Source organism: Phocoena sinus, chromosome 5 (assembly GCF_008692025.1).
Source record: "Phocoena sinus isolate mPhoSin1 chromosome 5, mPhoSin1.pri, whole genome shotgun sequence".
Taxonomy (NCBI): Eukaryota; Metazoa; Chordata; class Mammalia; order Artiodactyla; family Phocoenidae; genus Phocoena; species Phocoena sinus.
This window is the reverse complement of record NC_045767.1, coordinates 5830043-5852302: the sequence shown is the minus strand read 5'-3', so window position 1 is coordinate 5852302 and position 22260 is coordinate 5830043. Positions and strand designations below refer to the sequence as shown.

Here is a 22260-nt window from a genome sequence, read left to right as displayed (position 1 = left end):
AACAGGCCAAACTAACGTGTCTCAGGCACACGACTGGCCATCACATCCCAAATACAAGAATGGAACATTTTCCTAAATGTGAACATAATGAACACTATTCCATGATCATCTTACCACACAGAAATGAAAATGCCAAATAAAAGCCCTGTCTCCTTATAAATTAAAGTAGTAAAATATTAAAGTCCAATATTCTCTCTTTCACAATTTTCCTTTGCCGCTTAGTTCAGCTCCACAGATTCAGAAGTCAGGGCAAATTGAGGGCTTTTACCAGGCACTGTGACGCTTGAAAAATATTTCATCCACTGAAATGAGTGTGACTCTTTAAATATTTCCAGAGTTTAACTGAACCACGCAAGTCGTTTGTACGTCAAGAGACAAGCTAGTACACGAGACTCCCTACTCCTTAATGATATTTAGAAAACACAAATGATTCCTAACTAGCTAGGCACATTGCTGCATTGAATAAACTTGGAATTTTGTTACTAAGGAAAGAAAGAGGAGTGGATATTGTGGGAGAGTAGCAACCTCTACCATAGGCCATTATATTTACTTTCCTACATGATCAGAATAAGAAAAGAGAAACAGACCCAAGGTCCAAGGTATCCTCTGACTAATAAGAAATTTTACACAGTTTTTATATTGGTAGATTAAGTAAAGGCAAGACCATGAGGTCATAGCCCATGGGTTCCTTATCACAAGGTTAGTGAGAAAATTCAATTACCAATGGCAAATACAGTCTATAAATGTAAGTGAACAAATACAATTTCCCGACATGCATGTTTTATAAGCCTTCCTTGCGGTCACAGCTTGCAGTTCAAAAGGTTACATTTTAAAGGAAAGCAATGGAAGCTTTGTAGCTAATTGCTGAACATGAAAGGAGACTTTCTGCTCTTCCTGGTAAAAGATACAGGAAGGCAAATCCATAGCGATAAATTGAATCCACAAGGATTCAATCTGAATAAAACCTTTGTGCTTCCTGGGCAATTCTTGAACAAATCTGGGGTCACCGGAGATTATTTACTAGCCCACTTTTAGTCCCTCTAAGACGTTTTCATCAACCATTATAACATATATTTTAATTTTAACCAGTCGGGAATTAAAGTTTCTTTAAAGTTATGATCTTTATTTCCATTAGAGGTTAGTGGTGCTGCCATTTGCTCTTCTATAAATAAACCTTGAGGAAGTCCCAGAGTGTCTTTATATCTCTTTGCTGTTCCCCTTGACTCTTCCCAAACCTGAGCTATTGGAGGCCCAGAGAGAAGCAACTGTCTTGGCCAGATGCTCTGCCCTGATCTGGCCTTTCTTCAGCATTTAATTTCCCAGATATTGGATAACCTGCACCACCCTGGTGTCAGCATCAAACTTCCTTCCCATCTTTGATAGCACTGCTCCAGCGGGACCTGACTTTACCGTTCCCGCAGCCAAGGCTAAGAAACAGGATAAAATGTAAAAGGTTAACAAGATTCTCAAGAAGGTAAACACAAGTGAAATCACTAGCAATTAATCTGATGCCGCCTACCAAGGTTCAGGACTCATCATCCAAAACCCAACGTCTCCCCACAAAAGAAAGCTGTCAGCATTTATCCGGACCCCCTTGTGGTTGGCAGTGACAGTTGAAGACAAGCTTATTTTGTGATGCCGTCTTCCTGACTCTAGCTAGAGCTTTTCCATGTCCATATGGACCTCTAGGCTCTAGGAGATGGCCCTGCAGTCATGGTGTATAGAAGTGCTGGCCTTGACCCCTAAGGAAGGACTCTCCAAGCTTGGTCCCATCATTCTGTTTGAAGTTACCACCTAGGCTCTCCACCACCAACCTCCAGACTACTCTCCATAGCGACACCACAGCCATGTTTGGTGAAAACCACCCACATTAGCCAAGTCTGCTTAATTCACCAGTGTACGAACCGTCTCCCTGCAGAAACATTATGTAAAACGATTGTCTTTCTTCATAGACCCTCAGGACACCACATGGAGTGCTAATATCATAGAGATGATTTGCATGCCTATGTATTAAATCAAACTGTAATCATTACCTAGTAGCAAAGAACAAGGGAATGGAGGAGAGGAACATGTTTGCATCCCTTTTGGCTGAATAAATCCGACAATTAAATACATGTCTATATCAATGTACCTTCATTCTAGAGTACTTATCATAGTCATATGTTTCCACGTATTTGTTTTCTTACTTGGCTATATGCCTGTCTCCCCCACTCACTCTTTACTCTTTGAGGAAAAAAAAAAAAAAAGAAAGCCTGATTTACTCATCGTTGAATTAGCAGAACTTAATGCCATGCCCAGTATAAAACAGGCACTTGCTCCAGTAATATCTGAGCCTGGACCAGATCAACAATTCATTCTTGTTCATAGGTGAGGTTCACTGCATTCAAAAAAATAACTTGCAAAGAGGGACTTCTCTATAAAAATGAAATACATGAAGTACTAAATGGAAAATGTCCCCCAAAATACCTGAGGAGAATGGAATATTTGAGTTTGGTATTTTTTTATGTCATCTCTAAATAAAAGCCAAGGGCATGATTTATAATTACCTCAGTTAAATGATTCTACCAGAAGTCAAGGCACCGTGATTCACAAACTCAGATGGTCACTGCTTCGACTCAATCCAAGTTAAAACCAAATACGCAGATAAAACTTAAACCACAGCCTAGAATATCTAAAAGAGATCTAGAGGATATAATCCTTTCTTCCATATAAACTTTTAAGAGGAGTTGGATTCCAAGGTTATATTCTCTGGCAAGGCGCTGGACTATAAGCCCAGTATTCTGTTGTATATAAAATGGCAGGCTAATTAGTAAATGGCAGTGTTGACAATTTTTTACAAATCCGTAATTCCATCCTCAATAGATGAATATCCTACTTCTAGAAAGCAGGGCTAAAAGTTTTCCTTTAGGGAAAAATGAGTCTTTCCTGAATACTTATTACAATTTTGCTATAATAAAAGAACAACCTATTGATGAAACCCCGAAGTTCTACACCACAGACAATAGCCTCTATCGGTGCCGTTCAAATTGCCCCATGGATGCGTGGTGGTCTGCTATTGCTCTCAGTCCACAGTGATATAAGTCCAGAAGCTGGTAATAAACACTAAGAGACTTGTATCACAACCTGATATTGTCATGCCACCCAAGCACACGATCAGTGCATTCTACAAAAGTACGGGAATGTGACTGCATGAAAATTAAACAAATAAACAATAAGAACAACAACAAAACAGTTCTTTGTCACAGATGGTTTAAGAAGCTTTGGCTGAAATGGTTTCACTCGGAACGTTTTCAAAAGGTTTAACGGTTGCTTAAAATGACCACAGAAAATTCTCATTAATGAAATTACATAAAACCCTGTTTGAACAAGCATATTGGGGCAGCTGCTAGGATTAATTATTTGCACAACGTGTCCAAAAGTAACCAAATGAAATGACTTATTTTGGGGAACGTTATCAAATACAATGATGTTAATTCCAGATTGATTCATCCATGGTAAGGCACTCCTCCTGACAGAAGCTGGAGAACAGGAGGAATTGTCCATTCAAGCCAAATAAAACAATAAATGAGCATAATATGATCAATAACATTTATTTTCACTTGGAAAATAAAGTTTATTATTTTTACTATGACAACTCCTCCCACACACAAATTGGCTTCGGTGAGGAACGTCTTGAGAGATAGAGGAGAGTATTTGAGAAGAGATGTCCAAGCGTGATTTTTTGGAATGAAATTTGAAAGCTGTATGATGTCTCTCTTTTGATAAAATCTACACCTTCCAAAAATGACTTACAGAGTGAGAGGGAAAAGAAGGACAGTAGTTGGAATGTAAGGTCGTACTGAACTTGCTTCAAGGTTGACAGAGGCCAAAACAATCAACAGAAATAAGACATTCTGAAAGTGGAGCCAGTTATACCAGATTTACATAGAGGAGGACGTTTGTCAGCGTCTTCTCAAACACACGTGGAAAGTGAGCTCAGAAGTTCAACAAGCCTTAAAATATAATTTAACATGAAATGAAGTCAGGCAACTCAGAAACGTGATGTAATTTGTTCTGAAGGCATCTATGCCAACCTCACTCTCCCCGTGGTTCTGGCCGATGGCTGGTAGAAGCAGCGCTGAGTAGGAGTTCATACCTAGTTCTTAAGAGATCACCCACCAAAAGTTCCCTTCCACAGACTCCAATTCTGAACTAAAGACAGTCATACTACGCTTTTGTCATCAATTCTCCAGAGAGTGACTGAACGAGGGTCAAAATTGCTTGCTTTTCATGCAACAGCAGGATTAAAGATCCTCGTACTTGTCATGGGTCAGAGGAAACCCACAAAGTTTAGATGCAGTGCTTGAAATTTTTAACAGAGGTAAGATACAGAGGAGTTTGTATGAACATAGGATCAACCATACCGCTTCTCAGGAGCGAAAGGGACTTATAAGGGGTTTAAATCATACTGTTCTCGGGATTATATTTTTTTAAATCTTCAGTTAACAGACAACTGAAGATCCAAGTCCTTGAGTTACTTAATTAATTACAATTTTTGGTCCATTGCACTAGTCAAAGTGTTCCAACCAAAGATGCATATAAGACATACAAAATGTTGACAATTTGCCTGTCATTATTGAGATGGCAAATTAACTCTCAGGTTAAACGTAGCTCGGGGCTGGTTTGCAAGGACAAACCCAGTAGCTATAACTGAGCTTACTGTATTTGAAGTATTTGGAAGCTATCCGCAAAAGGGTTAAATAGGCTAAGGTCTTGAGTAGCCCCTTTCATGCTTCTGTCTCACTGTCTTACTGATTTCCCATTTTGCTTCTTTTTTTTTTTTCTTCTCCCATAGCCCTTGTCAAACCAGGAACTTTAAGTCCAAGACCTACATTTTTCCAAACATGAAATAGACCAGATTTTATTAATTATCTGTTGATAAGACAAGAGGAATCTTTACTTTGCCAACAGTGACAGCAGTTTGAAATATTCTTAAAAAAAATAGAATATAAGAGAATAAAAGCTTTCTTTACTCTTTCTCAATCTTTTCAGAATTCTCATCTCACCAGTCTCCATAAGGATATAGGTAGACACAAGAACACCTACAACCATGTCAGATAAACCAAGATACTTCGTCTAAGTCCGAAAGAAAGCAAATGAGTCCATTATAATATAACCAGTGACATATGAATTTCTCCTAAATATAAGTGCCTTGCTTTCCAAATTTGTCCCATAGGCTGCCATTTAATGATACAAAGGCTTTATGTGTAAAACAATGAGAAGTAAATTTTCCATTAAATTGACACAGCTCTTTTGTCAAGAAATATACTGTCTTAAAAGTTTTCCCTAGAGCAGCTTTTCTCTTCTACAGGCAACTACAAAAGTCTTCACAAATCATCATCTCTGGTATATACCAAAATATAATATAATATAACACAGTCAAGTTAAAGGGTAATTACAATTTAAAAAAAAAATCTGAACAGGCATATTCTGCTTTGGTGGGAGTGACATGCACAAGATATCAACAAATCATAGAGAAAGCCAAATCTGTGGGGCTGGGAGGGAAAAGTCTTAGGTCAAAGAGTTTAATAGCCTTATCTTTGCCGCCCCCCATTACCAATCCCCCCTTTACAGTTGGCGAGTATGAGGGCTTAAAACGTGGCACTTGAAGAAAGCTATTTTATAAAATTCCAGGTTGCCTCTAGACCTATAGTATAATATTAATATCCAACAAAAAACCTACCCATAAAGACTGTGCATTAGTTTTCTTGCCAAGCCACAATTCTGGAAACAAACCTTGGAATTTGGAAGGCAATCTTCATAGAATCTGCCAAACATGAAAAACCCCAGTCATTATTCTCATGAAGCTGAAGGTTAAATCTGTTGGTGCCAGTGGAACAAAGTAGCTCACTCAAACCAGGGACTTAAGGAATCTAGCCAGGTTTCTGAGGAAAGAGAGACAGAACTGTCTTTCTGGAATGGGTCACGAGCCCACTAGCTGGAAAGGCAGCCAAACAAGCACTATTTCAAACTATTTCTGAAAAGGATGGGACAGGATGTTGACAGGGGACAGTCTGAGGGTTCAATTACCTACCATTTCGTATCATTCTACTTAATTGGCGGTGATCAGTTTGGTTTCCAAAAGAGAAAAAGTGTCAGCTTCTAAGAGAGTTTTAATTTATGCTCTTTTTATTTTTCTAAACCTAATACTCTGCTTAGCATGGTCTTGTTTATAGAGCAGGCCCTGTTGGACTGTGGTTAAACTGAGCTGAACACATGCTAATCTCTGAGAAAAAGATGAGGGTTTTGTCATCATGAACAACCACCACGCTAAAGACTATTAAATCTAGTAGATCCCTTTACATAATAGGAGTTTTCAATCAAACTTCTATTTTGGGAACTGTCATTAATATTTTTCTACAGTGTCACTTCCACAAAGACATTCTTTGGTTTATATTGGAGCCCAGTCAGTTTATGAAGCTTATCTTGGAGCCTAATCAAATTCTCCCACACTCTTCCTGCATTTCTTTGTATAATGACCCCCATTCCCCGACCTCAATCTCTGTTGTTAATTTCCTGAGGATTGTATAGAATGCTGCCTAAATGAGAAGCATGTTTTAAGGATGTAGGCAATGCCTTAATTGATCAGATAAACATGGTCCATTTAGTTCTGCTTTAACTCAAGACTTCAAAGTACTAAGCTGTATGTTTGCTCCGTTTTGGCAGAAGCAAAAAGCCTGAAACTCTTCAGGAGGTAAGGAAGCAGTGGAAATTAGGCATCTGCCCAAAATCTAGGATGAAGAATAAACACTTACAACCCATCTTAATTTCTACTTTGAACTGAAAAGAAAAGGACTTATGAGAACATTTGAAGACAGGAAAAGCACAGTTTTCAAGACCATGAACTTGAACCCATGTGACAGCAGAGGATGTGGTCTCTGGGCCATGGACTACTGGCCTTTCTTCATTAATGTCCCATCAGCCCAATCTAGATAAAAAACGGGTTCTAAACTTTCGTGCACTCTTCCACCTGCCCTCTGTTAGCCCTAGGTACAGACTTGCCTGGGAAGGATTTCTATATGCCTTTTTTTTTTTTTTTTTTTTTTGCGGTACACGGTCCTCTCACTGTTGCGGCCTCTCCCGTTGCGGAGCACAGGCTCCGGATGCACAGGCTCAGCGGCCATGGCTCACGGGCCTAGCTGCTCCGTGGCATGTGGGATCTTCCCGGACAAGGGCACAAACCTGTGTGCCCTGCATTGGCAGGTGGACTCTCAACCACTTGCGCCACCAGGGAAGCCCTCTATGTACCCTTTAGAACTTCTAATAGAGTTTCTCTTTTGAGTAACCATGTAAAAGAAGATTAAAGTTAATTAGACTGTATCTTTTTCCTGTGACATGCTGTCTTCAAAGTCCACTTTGTTACATTCTTCTACCCCAGCAGTGTACTAATGCTGGCTGGCACGGGGCACCTTCAAGATGCAGGGGGAAGGGAAGGAGATATTCATCCCTTCCTCCTGCACTTTATCCCCTGGGAGTATTTTGGAAATGGCTGACATCGACATCTATGCCAGTCCAGCAACACACCTGAGTAATTTTGCTCAGGGATCAACTGGGACATGTGACAAGTTGGAGGTACCTGAGCAGCGCCCCCAACCTGCCCTAGCTAGGAGCTCAGAGTCATCTTGGGTTCTTTCATCTACTTACGCCCTATTTATTTTATTTTTTTGATGTTCTCTCAGTCTCTGAATTTATTAATAATAACTACACCACAATAGTAGTTGCTAAGAACCCACTTATGGAGAAGCGTTTGCTTTACCCTGAAACCTAGGTGTGATGTAATTAATGAACATTTCAGTCTAATTTGCTCTTAAAGCTATGTTTACACATTTACTATAAATACTATTTATTCAAACAAAATCAGTGTCAATGGCTTGAAAGGGATTCATGGGAAGCAAGTAACTCAATTGCTGTTCAACCGTTATTAGATCACGTAGGAAATCATTCCATGTAAGATTCAGTAACTATCATTTTTAATTGGTAGACCTTTGAGAAGAGAGAAAGAAATATGACAAAGAGGAAGTAGGCATTAAAAAAAGATAAAAGCATTTTCAACCTGGTACTAAGGACTTATTCCTTTTTTTAAAAAAATTAATTTACTTATTTTATTTATTTTTGGCTGCGTTGGGTCTTCGTTGCTGCGCGTGGGTTTTCTCTAGTTGCGGCGAGCGGGGGCTACTCTTCATTGCGGTGCTCGGGCTTCTCATTGCGGTGGCTTCTCTTGTTGCAGAGCATGGGCTCTAGGAGCACGGGCTTCAGCAGTTGTGGCACACGGGCTCAGTAGTTGTGGCTCGTGGGCTCCAGAGCGCAGGCTCAGTAGTTGTGGCACGTGGGCTTAGTTGCTCTGCGGCACGTGGGATCTTCCCGGAACAGGGCTCCAACCTGTGTCCCCTGCACTGGCAGGCAGATTCTTAATCACTGCGCCACCAGGGAAGCCCCCAGGACTTATTCTTCTTAAAGGGGAAAAGAAATGCAGCTGATTGTTGGGAAGCGCAGATAAAGGGCATGTTCTCGCTTCATAATTGTGCTGTTGCTTTAGTCAGGATGTTACGGCATTTTACCAACCTTTCCCGACCCAGTCACATCTTTTACAAAGATGAAGAAGAAAGAAAACCAACAATTTTTAAAGCAATTCCTTCTTCATTTTGCTGTGTTTTTCAGCAATGCTGGAGCATCTCCGTGGCCCTGGCTGCAGGCTGGCTGCTCACTTCTCTGACCTCTAAGTCTCCCACACTGCTTGGACACGGGGAGGCAGAAGGGTTGTTGGTGATTTTTCAGTTTTTGCTTTTTCACTGGCATGACCTTGCACAGCAGTCTAGTCTATTCCTGCATTTTTCACTGGTGCAGAGGTGTGGAGTCGCTTAGCAAAAGACACCACCGGCGGCTAAAGGCAGAGAAGGGGATGCAAAGGGGCAGGCCACTCTGGCCTCTCTTTGGGGCCTGAAACTGTGTAAAGTTGATTGCTCGCATAAGAAGAATAACTGGTGGTGCTATAATTGAATTTTTACGGAAATAGACAGGTGGCAGATTTGCTATAGCTGTGGGGATAGGAGGGGGTGAAATGCTGTAGCCACATTAGCCTGTTTAATTTAATAGCTCAGTACTCGTAGAAAAAAAAAGGCAGTGTTGCCCCTGGAACCAGCTGGATGCCAAATGTAAAGAATTACAGTTACCCTAGCATGCCCATGTCGTTGAGCCACAAAAGGGCACTGTGCCAGCTTCCACTTGTTTTTTCATGTTTATTAATTAAGCTCCTGGAAGTTCCAAAATAAACGTTTTAACTCACCAAGAACCCTGAAGAAGGAGAACAGGAAAAAATTTGACAGAGAAATAACAGACCGACGGACAGGCAGGCAGACAGACAGACAGACAGACAAAAGCTCTGCTTACGTTAAAGGCACAGCACAAGTCTTCGAGCGGGAGGTTTTACCTAGTCTCCCCGGGGTGCAGGAAGGATGAACGAAATGCTAGCTTTGCGCTATGCTTCCCCCCAGTGGTCACGTTTGGGAAATGCACTTTTATAGCAAGGGAAGAAAAATTCGGGACCATCTGGGTGAAAATCTGCAAAGAACACCATTAGCTTATTAATGTACCTGACATTTACTTTTAGGCCAAATAATAAAAAGGAGAGTTTGTATTTAAATTGTTGCCGATTTGCAAATATAATATATATATATATATATATATATATATATATATTTTTTACGTCAGGGATTGAAAGAAAAAAATATTAAGGGTTATAAGAGAGCGTTTACTTTACTATCAGGGAGGCACGCCAACAGCATTGTGAACACAAAGGTGAGTGAAACAAGGGCTTCGTCCTGCCAAATTTCCCGGGTTTGGAGGGTGGACAGATTCCCAGATCTGCAATCTAAATGTAAAGCAGAGATTTCTAAGTACTGAATGTCACACAAAAGAAATGGGGACGGGAGTGAAATAGAGAGCATCAGAAAGTCACTGGCTAAATGAGAAATGTTTTAGACTGTATTTGAATCACCAGATCAAATACTTAGTAGCCAACATTATTAGAACCAGAGGATTTGAGTGAAACGTTACAATCCAAGTTGGAATGCTTGTGTTTATTTTTACTGTTTTAGAGTCAGCTAGTAGACAGTGAGAGGGCCTAAAGGGGTGCTCTCCTTTTCTATCAGTTTTAGATTTTAAGCCCATAAACCGTTAGTGAATTCTTGCCTGGTACGTTTCACTGTACTGACTTCATCCCAGGGGGACCACCGCCTTATCTGCTGGGGTCTTTCAGGGCACATCCTCGGGCTTTTCTCGTATTACTCTGCATTCCTCCACATCTCTGGCCTCACTTCCCATCTATGGACCAGTGCCCACGACATGTACGATTTCTTTCATCACCAAACTGGTTCCCATCCCTCATCGTTGTGTCTAAGTTTTCATTCAGCATCTTCACATAAATGTGTCACACCCCTCAATCTCTACAGGTCCAAGAAGGGACATATCATCATTGCCCCAATTTTATTCTCATTCAGCGATAGATAGATGGATAGACAGACATTTTCTAGTGAATCCAAATTATAGTGAAGCAAATGAGCCCCAAATCAGAGCCACTCCAGCCAGTTCATATTATATATAAGATAGATAGATATAGATATACAAAGATCTTCTGCTATACCAGCTAGAAATATACCAGCTATACCAGCTTTACATTTTCTCCTGCTGCATACCCAATATTCAATCCATATCATGGTCCGTCACCGATCCTATTAATAGCACCTCCTAGATATGTCATCAATCTACCTCCTGGTTTCTATGTCCCTACCACAAACTCTCCCTTGAGACAGCTCCATAATGTATCTTGCCACTCTCTGTTCAGATCCCTATGGCAGTCAGTGAAGTCTTTTAAATATCTGATCATGCCGTCTTACCTACTTAAAACCATGCACTTGACTTCATGGATAGTCATACAGGAGCAAATCCAGCAAGGTTAGCCCCCCTGGCTACTACTTCAACTTCCTCTCTTCCCTATTTTGCGCTTGACACTCATCGCTCGAGGTACACTGTTCTTCATTCAGTTTCTGCTCTGCTCTCTGTGGTGTTTTGGTCCCTGCCCCCATGCCCCCCACCCACCGCCCGCCACAAGCTCTGCCTAGCTGACACCTTCCTCTGCCTCTGAGGTTATCTGAGTGTCACTTGCTAAAGGAGGACTTTCCTCACCCTCCCTGCTCCCTCCTCCGAACCCCCTCTGAACGCACATACACACGAACACCAGGACAACACAGGGCTCCCCTGTAAAACAAGCTCGTAGAATTAGCTTGAGCAATGCCAGTCTCTCCCACCAAAATATCTGTGCCACAAAAGCAAAGACACGTCAGGATTTGCTCATAATGGTACCCTTGACATCCAGCACAGAGCATGAATCTTGCTCTGTGCTAGAATAAATATGTGTTAACTGGACAACTGGGTATAATTTATAATCATTCAATGTATCTGTGTCTTCCAAGCCTGTACATCTTCTAGACAGGCCTAAAGAGAGGCATGAAAAGAGGCATCAACCCTGTATCTTTCATGCTTTTGATGTCTTCCATCGTCATGCTTTACCTCTGGATGCAGTATCACTTGGGATTTCAGTACTTTGGTAGATAGGGGCAACACCTGAAGCTTGGCATTTCCAATCATAATAGCCCTAGTCATGGTACAGGGACCCAGTAAGGGTTCCTGCCAATTGCTTAAGAGACCTGTTCCAGTCACGTATTCAGAAAAATAACCACAAGACTAGACCACCTAGAGACAGCCTCAGGTCAAAACTCAATTCATAACCTGAGATACAATTTGCTGTTCTGATCCGTAGATCACAGTGGTGGTCTCAGTCTCCAGGAATTAGGTAGCTCAGCATCAGTGTTTAACAATATCCCAAAGCTCCATTTTTTTTTCCCTTTCCCAGGGCATGTTCGGTATATACGTTTTTACTACATGGAATTTTACAGCTCCTTTGTATTCTGTTCACATGTAAGTAATACCTAGCATGACACGTCTCTGTAGCTGGATTCTAGGATGTGTTTGTATCAGCGTGGTTTGAAATGCAAGCAGTCCATTTTTGTCACAAAGTGGAAACAATGACATTTGGTACCTGAAAATGTTTACGTGAACGTTAACCCCTAAAAGCACATTACCCTTAGCATGTAATATCGCTATTCTTAACTCTTGCTGGATCATTGTTATAAGAGAGCAAGGGTTCTTTGTAATTCTTTCTCCAAAAAGACAGCATTTCCCAGCCATTCTGAATAAACCCAGAACAAAGAACAGGCTAACCAGATTAAGGACTCTTTATCTGCAATACATAGTAAATGGCCACAGATCCTTTGGTGAAGTCTAGGAAGGAGGTTTGTTGCACATACAAATGGTATTATTGCAGAATCCGTTATCAAGTAATTCTTGATTATGGAGATAAATCTGAGAACTGGGTGAAAATGGGAAATTCCTGGTAATGGTAGCCCACATCAGACCTATACTTCCCAGTTGTGGAGTGTTTTCCATAACGCAGATCAAGAAGGACTAATGTACTATCACCTGTTTCAATCAAGGGACTTGATGATCCGCCACCCACTACCAAAGAGTCCTGTAATTCACCGCATTCTGACTGATGAGCTCGCCCTGCTGCCTATTATGGTAACCAGAATGATTCTACCTTTGAATGCTGCCCCACGGCCTTGGCTGCCCTACGAGAGTTTCCTCTCCTTTCAATCAGGGAAACCGTTTCAACAGAAGCGTCTGCCACCATCCTCAGCCTAGAAGGAACCGTGGCACAAACTCCTCTGAAAACTGCTGTCACTCTTCTCACCAACACATTTCTTAAGACCTTTTTAATGACCTAGAACCTCTTGGGGGACAAATTAGGGTGAAGGTCATTTGTATACGGTAATTTTACCCTCGAGTTCCTTGCTACCCTTCTCTGTGTTATTTAAGGGATTTCCAGAATCTCAGCTTCATTATCCTAAGCCTCCACTGAACCCAGATTACAGTCAAGCAAATGAGCTAAGGATCAGACACATCCCTGCCAGCTCAGACTGATACAATCACTTCTTTGAAAAACTGTTGTCTACCTGTTCAAGGTCAATCACCCTTATTATTGTTCTCATTATTGTTCTTTCAGATAGTACCAAGTTTTGCCAAAAAAATAAAAGGAAAATAATTCTCCACCCAGGTCTTACACAATGCAACTGACTCCCCTGGGACATGTCGGGTCAAAGTCTGGAAATAAGAAGAGATCTGTGGGTTCCAAGTGGTGCCCTGGCTCTCCCTTGCAAAGTTAGCCTCGGAGCAAAAGACATCCAGTCTCCAAGCAAGAAGAGAAGGCCCCACCAAACAAGGAAAAAGTACTTCTGAAATCCCAAGAACAGTGACGTGCTGGTACCTGTTTAACAACTCACTCTCCAGCAAGAGGGGGAGAGGGAATCCTGATTTGTAGCATTTAAAATTCTTCCAACCATAGTGGATTTCAACTTGTGCACATGGCGTCAGGGCACACAGAGCTGGGGAGAGATAAATGCAATTGGCTCTCAGAAGCATAAAGAGCTGGCTTCAACACAGCACTGCAGGGGTGGGGGAGGCTGCACGTTCGGGGTATTGCGAGCCTTTAGAATCAGTTCGCATGGTCCAATTGCAATCGGTGCGTTCACTTTCACATAAAAAGACCAGCAGTACTGTAAAGTTAATTGGTATTATGACTCAGCAACCACAGCAAACCACGGGTTTCATTTTCCAGAACATGCAAGTAGAAAGAAGCTGAGAGACTGGAGAGGCTCTTCTAGCATTGTTAGAGCTCCTCAGATACAGCCCTTGCCATAATCAAGAATTTAAGGGGAGAGACTTATTCACCTCTTCCAGCTAGTCAATGCTCTCAAAACATTCCCAGTATCCCTATAATCTTTGATTTTAGCTGTTTAATGACAGTGGCAACTTGGTTCTCCCAAAGCCTCACCTTGAATAGACATTTCATTCCAAGGGAGTCTTTCATTCCAGAGACCAGAGGCTGTGTTTAATTAGCTCTTCACCACTGCATGTGATGGGCTGCCGGAGTCCTGTCCCTGAAGACGAATGGGATTCAGTGTTTTCAGCCCCTTCCTGCTAATAAGTCTTCACCCCACTTTTCCTAAGACTCCAACATTAAACCCATTCCCAAGTACCATTTCCTGTGTCAGCGAGGTCTTTAACTCAAAGGAACATAAACCAAATATTTCAATGAAGGGATGAAAGACATTTACAGAAAAGATATTAGCTAGCTCACAGAATTATGTGAAACTTAGAAAACCAGGCTCAGAAAGTAGGGAGGACCCAAAAGGAATGAGTCAACAGAAAACACTGCAGAGAAAAAGTCTAGTGTGGGACACCATGGACTCGATAGCCAGCACCGTCACCGCTGTTCCAGGCTCTGTTGCTGCCACTGTCTCTGTTAATAATTTCCCCTCTATCCCCTGCCAAGCCAAGACTGCATGCCTGTCTCTACCTGCATTTCTTCAACCTCGTACATGAACCCTGCCTTCTGCCAAGATGTGGAAATTCAAAAACACACCCCTGAGAGGAGGAGCGCTCAGACGCTAAATGGTCTAAAACTATGACACCTATACTCAGTACACAGAACAGTTTCGAAAAATGAGATTACAATACAGAGCCAAGTAAATGAAGAGGAAAGATAACAGAAGCTGAGGCTAATCTTTCAAGAACTGTTGTAGGAACAGAAGTGATAGTAGCTCGAAAGGCAATGTAGTTGCGGAAGTAATGTTTTGTTTCTTTTCCTTGATAAGGAGTAAATGCAAGTCAATCAGAGGATGCATTTAAGAGAAAAAGGCTGAATATTTTAGTAGTTAAGGGCATAACTGAAGAATGAGTGGAACTGGGTAAAATTAATAACACGTTTGGATTAACATTCTAAAGGGGGAGGGTAACTTTCTCCCTAAAACTGGGGGAAATGAAAGAATTAATGAAGTCAGGGATACTTTGAGTTGGAGGGGCAGGTTGCAGCTGTTTATTAAGTGAGTTCTCTCCGAGAGCCTTGATCTGTTTACTTAAACAGGAGATCAGAGCAGCTCAATGCTGAAGGAACCAGGCAGAGTTAGGAATGGGGGGTGACTAGAAACCATTTAGAAAAGCTACTACGAAAAGCAATAATGAACTAGGCTTCAATAAATGATCTACTAGTGGAATTGAGGACCACTTCCTATCCGACTGCCTAAAAAGCTGTTTCAGAATAGTCACTGAAGTTGGGCTGATAGATTTTTCTATTAGGAAAACCAAGCGTATACTAAATCCAGCTTCCCCAGCCATGGTAACAGCCTTCAACGTGATTATACAAACAGGCGCGGGAGACGTTAGCCATGCACCCACACACATAAAAGGCACAAACACCTTCTTGTAGTTATGGTAAGTAGAATAAAATACTGCAGGAGGATGAAATGATCCTGACAGATGATAAATAAGTACCAAATTTCAGTGTCTGGGGCGGCTTTCTCTTTGGTCTGTGGTGCCTTTGATGGCTACTTAAAGGAACTAGAATTTAACCACCCACTGAGAGCACAGATCAGAACTTAGATTCACCTTGGTCTTCTGAGGTTTGCCCCTCTCCCACAGAATCTTCCAGATGCATTCTGTAATGACACTCTAACAAGCCACTGAGATCAACTGCCAAAGCCCAATCTGCTACAGGAATCTTCCTAGAAGAAAAGGATGTTTCATCAGAGGCAGTCATCCATCCTAGCCCTCACCTCATCTGCTTCTACTGTTAAAAACATAACACACTGGAGGAAGATTGTGCTATACTTCATGAGTGTTCTGTGCCGCTACCAAGGGACAGTTCCATCTGTTATTTGCTCTCAGCTTTGCTTTACTGATAAAACAGGAAGGACAGCTTGCTGACGGGCCCTTTGAAGCAAACGGCCCCTCTCCTTCCCGCAATTAATGTTTATAAATTATTTCTACAGTAGACAGTATGTATGGTATCATGATTTCAAAATTAGTTTCAATCAGTTAAGGGCCTGCATTGATTACAAGAGGAGCTCAATTACAATGCACTGCATGGAGTTCAGCATTGCACGCTACCTTTGGTGAAAATCGCTGCAAGAAATCAGTCATTAATTCTGTTGATTATCATCCCCTCCTAAGATCTTAAGATCGCATATGTTCAGTTGTTGAAATGTCATTTGATGCAGAGTATATCAGAGAGTTTTAGTTCTTCACAGAAAATAGGATTCCAGGGCACCTCAAAATTTCAGAGACTAGGTTAATAACCCTTTGGCCGCAGCAAAGGGAAATGGTTCATGAGAACAAAGCACAAATGTATCTAAAGTGATTTATTCTTCCCCCAAATTACTCTGCTGTTCCAATCATATACCATTCTTGGGGCAGAGAAATAACTGTATATTTTCTGGCCTCCGCACCATTTTACAAGAGATTTCCACAGATCTAGAATATGAGTCACTTTTTTGAAACTGGAAAACATTCTTGTACCACAACTTGTCATGTTTCCTTCATTTCTTTGGCTTAATATCTATGACCAAATTTGTCTATCTTTTCTTTCTAAACTAAATATTTTCCCGTGTTCTATAATGATCCATCTTCTAAGAAATAGTGACTCTAAAACTGATATGAGGCTCGTCACTTTTAAAGTTTTAGACTAGGAATTTTAACTTTCCAAGCAACGCCTATCAGTTCAAAGTCCGAATGAGAAAAAAATGAAATCATGATTTCTAAAGACTCCAGGTTGGAAAGAGAAGGCTTTTAGCCATGTGAGAGTCATTAAAAGACTCTGAAAAGCCCGGGGAGGCAATCACCTCTTCAGCCTCGTGTGAGATCAGATGAGAAACAGAACTCCTGCAAGGAGGGAGGATCAAGGGGGACAGGAACACCAAGACTGCTGGTTAAATAGAATAACACAGTACACCACCTGAAAGCACTACTTCTTTGTGCATGTTAATAATAGAAAAATGGAAGAAAGAATTTACTGGAACATTAAGAAAAAGATAGGTCTGAAGCACTCCCTACCATTAACAGAATGTATTTAGGAGAAGCAATGTTATAAAAATGCAGGCCAGTGGTATTGCACATTCTGTGACCGTTTCACTTTAGTTCGTGATAAGTCACAGAAGATGTGGTCTGTGTTATGTGTGCTCATGGAACCATGAGTGTAAATCAGAAAGCATGGTACAGATTTGAAGCCTAAAACCAAAAGCGAAAAATACAACTGATAACATCTTTAAGATTAACTTTAGTGGAATTTGAACTACAGCATTCTTTGTCAACTCCATCATTCAATGAGAAATGAGATAAAGCCCCTTTGAGATGGGACCACAAACATTAACAAAGATTAGACAGAATAAAATGTTCTGTTCGCTTTTTTTTTGAAATCATTAAATCTGTTTCCTTCATTTTTTTTCTAACCTTCCAAGTACCCAGCCATTCTCATGAGATTGAAGTGGTATTCAAAGCAGCACTGATAGCAGATACAAACTACCGTGTATAAAATATATAAACAAGGTCCTACTGTATAGCACAGGGAACTATATTCAATATTCTGTAATAAACCATAATGGAAAAGAATACATACATATATATAACTGAATCACTTTGCCACACAACAGAAAGTAACGCAAATTGTAAATCAACTATACTTCAATTAAACAACAAAAAAAAGCGGACTTCGCTGGTGGTGCAGTGGTTAAGAATCTGCCTGCCAACGCAGGGGACATGGGTTCGAGCCCTGGTCCGGGAAGATCCCACGTGCCACAGAGCAACTAATGAGCTTGCACTCTAGAGCCCATGAGCCACAACTGAAGCCCATGCACCTAGAGCCTGTGCTCCACAACAAGAGAAGCCAACGCAATGAGAAGCCCGCGCACCGCAACGAACAGCAGCCCCTGCTCGCCGCAACTAGAGAAAGCCTGCACACAGCAATGAAGACCCAATGCAGCCGAAAATAAATAAATGTATTAAAACAAAACAAAAAACAGCACTGATGAAATGGAGAAGTGATCAGAAACTAAGAGAACACTTATGAAAAGGCCAGGTAGAACAATTAGGGTTTTTTTAACTTTTGAATTTTATTTATTTTTTTATACAGCAGGTCCTTATTAGTCATCCATTTTATACACATCAGTGTATACATGTCAATCCCAATCACCCAATTCATCAAACCACCCCCACAACTTCCCCGCCTTGGTGTCCATACGTTTGTTCTCTACATCTGTGTCTTTATTTCTGCCCTGCAAACCGGTTCACTTGTACCATTTTTCTAGGTTCCACATATATACGTTAATATATGATATTTCTTTTTCTCTTTCTGACTTACTTCACTGTTTAACAGTCTCTAGATCCACCCTCGTCTCTACAAATGACCCAATTTCGTTCCTTTTTATGGCTGAATAATATTCCATCGTATATATGTGCCACATCTTCTTTATCCATTCATCTGTTGATGAGCATTTAGGTTGCTTCCATGACCTGGCTATTGTAAATAGTGCTGCAATGAACATTGGGGTGCTTGTGTCTTTTTGAATTATGGTTTTCTCTGGGTATATGCCCAGTAGTGGGATTGCTGGATCATATGGTAATTCTACTTTTAGTTTTTTAAGGACCCTCCATACTGTTCTCCATAGTGGCTGTATCAATTTACATTCCCACCAGCAGTGCAAGAGGGTTCCCTTTTCTCCACACCCTCTCCAGCATTTATTGTTTGTAGATTTTCTGATGATGCCCATTCTAACTGGTGTGAGGTGATACCTCATTGTAGTTTTGATTTGCATTTCTCTAATAATTAGTGATGCTGAGCAGCTTTTCATGTGCCTCTTGGCCATCTGTATGTCTTCTTTGGAGAAATGTCTATTTAGGTCTTCTGCCCATTTTTGGATTGGGTTGTTTTTTTTTTAATATTGAGATGCACGAGCTGTTTATATATTTTGGAGATTAATCCTTCGTCCATTGATTCATTTGCAAATATTTTCTCCCATTCTGAGGGTTGTCTTTTCATCTTGTTTATGGTTTCCTTTGCTGTGCAAAACCTTTGAAGTTTCATTAGGTCCCATTTGTTTATTTTTGTTTTTATTTCCATTACTCTAGGAGATGGATCAAAAAAGATCTTGCTGTGATTTATGTCAAAGAGTGTTCTTCCTATGTTTTCCTCTAAGAGTTTTATGGTGTCTGGTCTTACATTTAGGTCTCCAATCCATTTTGAGTTTATTTTTGTGTATGGTGTTAGGGAGTGTTCTAATTCCATTCTTTTACATGTAGCTGTCCAGTTTTCCCAGCACCACTTATTGAAGAGACTGTCTTTTCTCCATTGTATACCCTTGCCCCCTTTGTCATAGATTAGTTGACCATAGGTGCGTGGGTTTATCTCTGGGCTTTCTATCTTGTTCCATTGATCTATCTTTCTGTTTTTGTGCCAGTACCATGTTGTCTTGATTACTGTAGCTTTATAGTATAGTCTGAAGTCAGGGAGTCTGATTCCTCCAGCTCTGATTTTTCCCTCAAGACCGCTTTGGCTACTCGGGGTCTTTTGTGTCTCCATACAAATTTTAAGATTTTTTGTTCTAGTTCTGTAAAAAATCACCATCGGTAATTTGATAGGGATTGCACTGAATCTGTAGATTGCTTTGGGTAGCATAGTCATTTTCACAATACTGATTCTTCCAATCCAAGAACATGGTATATCTCTCCATCTGTGTGTATCATCTTTAATTTCCTTCATCAATGTCTTACAGTTTTCTGCATACAGGTCTTTTGTCTCCCTAGGTAGGTTTATTCCTAGGTATTTTATTCTTCTTGTTGCAACGGTAAATGGGAGTGTTTCCTTAATATCTCTTTCAGATTTTTCATCATTAATGTGTAGGAATGCAAGAGATTTCTGTGCATTAATTTTGTATCCTGCAACTTTACCAAATTCATTGATTAGCTCTAGTAGCTTTTCTGGTGGCATCTTTAGGATTCTCTATGTATAGTATCATGTCATCTGCAAACAGTGACAGTTTTACTTCTTCTTTTCCAATTTGTATTCCTTTTATTTCTTTTTCTTCTCTGATTGTGTGGCTAGGACTTCCAAAACTATGTTGAATAATAGTGGCAAGAGTGGACATCCTTGTCTTGTTCCTGATCTTAGAGGAAATGCTTTCAGTTTTTCACCATTGAGAATGATGTTTACTGTGGGTTTGTTGTATATGGCCTTTATTGTGTTGAGGTAGGTTCCCTCTTTGCTCACTTTCTGGAGAGTTTTTATCGTAAACGGGTGTTGAATTTTGTCAAAAGCTTTCTCTGCATCTATCGAGATGACCATATGGTTTTTCTTCTCCAATTTGTTCATATGGTGCACCACATGGATTGATTTATGTATACTGAAGAATCCTTGCATTCCTGGGATAAACCCCACTTGATCATGGTGTATGATCCTTTCAATGTGTTGTTGGATTCTGTTTGCTAGTATTTTCTTGAGGATTTCTGCATCTATATTCATCAGTGATATTGGTCTGTAATTTTCTTTTTTTGTAGTATCTTTGTCTGGTTTTGGTATCAGGGAGATGGTGGCCTCATAGAGTGAGTTTGGGCGTTTTCCTTCCTCTGCAATTTTTTGGAAGAGTTTGAGAAGGATGGGTGATAGCTCTTCTCTAAATGTTTGATAGAATTCACCTGTGAAGCCAGCTGGTCCTGGACTTTTGTTTGTTGGAAGATTTTTCATCACAGTTTCATTACTTGTGATTGGTCTGTTCATATTTTCTATTTCTTCCTGGTTTCGTCTTGGAAGGTTATACCTTTCTAAGAATTTGTCCATTTCTTCCAGGTTGAACATTTTATTGGCATAAAGTTGCTTGTAGTAGTCTCTTCGGATGCTTTGTATTTCTGCGGTGTCTGTTGTAACTTCTCCTTTTTCACTTCTAATTTTATTAATTTGAGTCCTCTCCCTCTTTTTCTTGATGAGTCTGGCTAATGGTTTATCAATTTTGTTTATCTTCTCAAAGAACCAGCTTTTAGCTTTACTGATCTTTGCTATCGTTTTCTTTGTTTCAATTTCATTTATTTCTGCTCTGATCTTTATGATTTCTTTCCTTTTGCTAACTTTGGGTTTTGTTTGTTCTTCTTTCTCTAGTTCTGTTAGGTTGGTTTATTTGAGATTTTTCTTGTTTCTTGAGGTAGGCTTGTATAGCTATAAACTTCCCTCTTAGAACTGCTTTTACTGCATCCCATAGGTTTTGGATTGTGGTGTTTTCATTGTCATTTATCTCTAGGTATTTTTTGATTTCTTCAGTGATCTCTTGGTTATTTAGTAACGTATTGTTTAGCCTCTGTGTGTTTGTGATTTTTACGTTTTTTTCCCTGTAATTCATTTCTAATCTCATAGCATTGTGGTCAGAAAAGATGCTTGATATGATTTCAACTTTTCTTAAATTTACTGTGGCTTGATTTGTGACCCAAGATGTGATCTATCCTGGAGAATGTTCCGTGTGCACTTGAGAAGAAAGTGTAATCTGCTGTTTTTGGATGGAATGTCCTATAAATATCAATTAAATCTATCTGGTCTATTGTGTCATTCAAAGCTTCTGTTTCCTTATTTATTTTCATTTTGGATGATCTGTCCATTGGTGCACGTGAGGTGTTAAAGTCCCCCACTATTATTGTGTTACTGTTGATTTCCTCTTTTATAGCTGTTAGCAGTTGCCTTATGTATTGAGGTGCTCCTATGTTGGTTGCATATATAATTGTTATATTTTCTTCTTGGATTGATCCCTTCATCGTTATATAGTGTCCTTCCTTGTCTCTTTTAACATTCTTTATTTTAAAGTCTATTTTATCTGATATGAGAATTGCTACTCCAGCTTTCTTTTGATTTCCATTTGCATGGAATATCTTTTTCCATCCCCTCACTTTCAGTCTGTATGTGTCCCTAGGTCTGAAGTGGGTCTCTTGTAGACAGCATATATATGGGTCTTGTTTTTGTATCCATTCAGCAAGCCTGTGTCTTTTGGTTGGAGCATTTAATCCATTCACGTTTAAGGTAATTATCAATATGTATGTTCTTATGACCATTTTCTTAATTGTTTTGGTTTGTTTTTGTAGATCCTTTTCTTCTCCTGTGTTTCCCATTTAGAGAAGTTCCTCTAGCATTTGCTGTAGAGCTGGTTTGGTGGTGCTGAATTCTCTTAGCTTTTGCTTATCTGTAAAGCTTTTGATTTCTCCATTGAATGTGAATGAGATCCTTGCCGGGTAGAGTAATCTTGG

At 40.3% G+C, this 22260-nt stretch overlaps 1 protein-coding gene across 5 annotated transcripts in view; it reads right to left on the bottom strand.

The window, feature by feature from the left end:
- The window catches only part of SLC7A11 (solute carrier family 7 member 11), a 314580-nt gene that overhangs the window by 150847 nt on the left and 141473 nt on the right, over positions 1-22260 (bottom strand). The window contains exon 13 of one of the 5 annotated variants that reach the window (XM_032632570.1): positions 12060-14090. The exons of 3 other annotated variants lie outside the window; for them this stretch is intronic. In XM_032632570.1, the coding sequence (XP_032488461.1) occupies positions 14017-14090 (74 nt within the window). In that variant the 3' untranslated portion in view covers positions 12060-14016. Of the gene's footprint in view, positions 1-12059; positions 14091-15642; positions 15714-22260 lie in introns of those variants that run through there. One more of the 5 variants, XM_032632572.1, reaches the window with a different exon arrangement.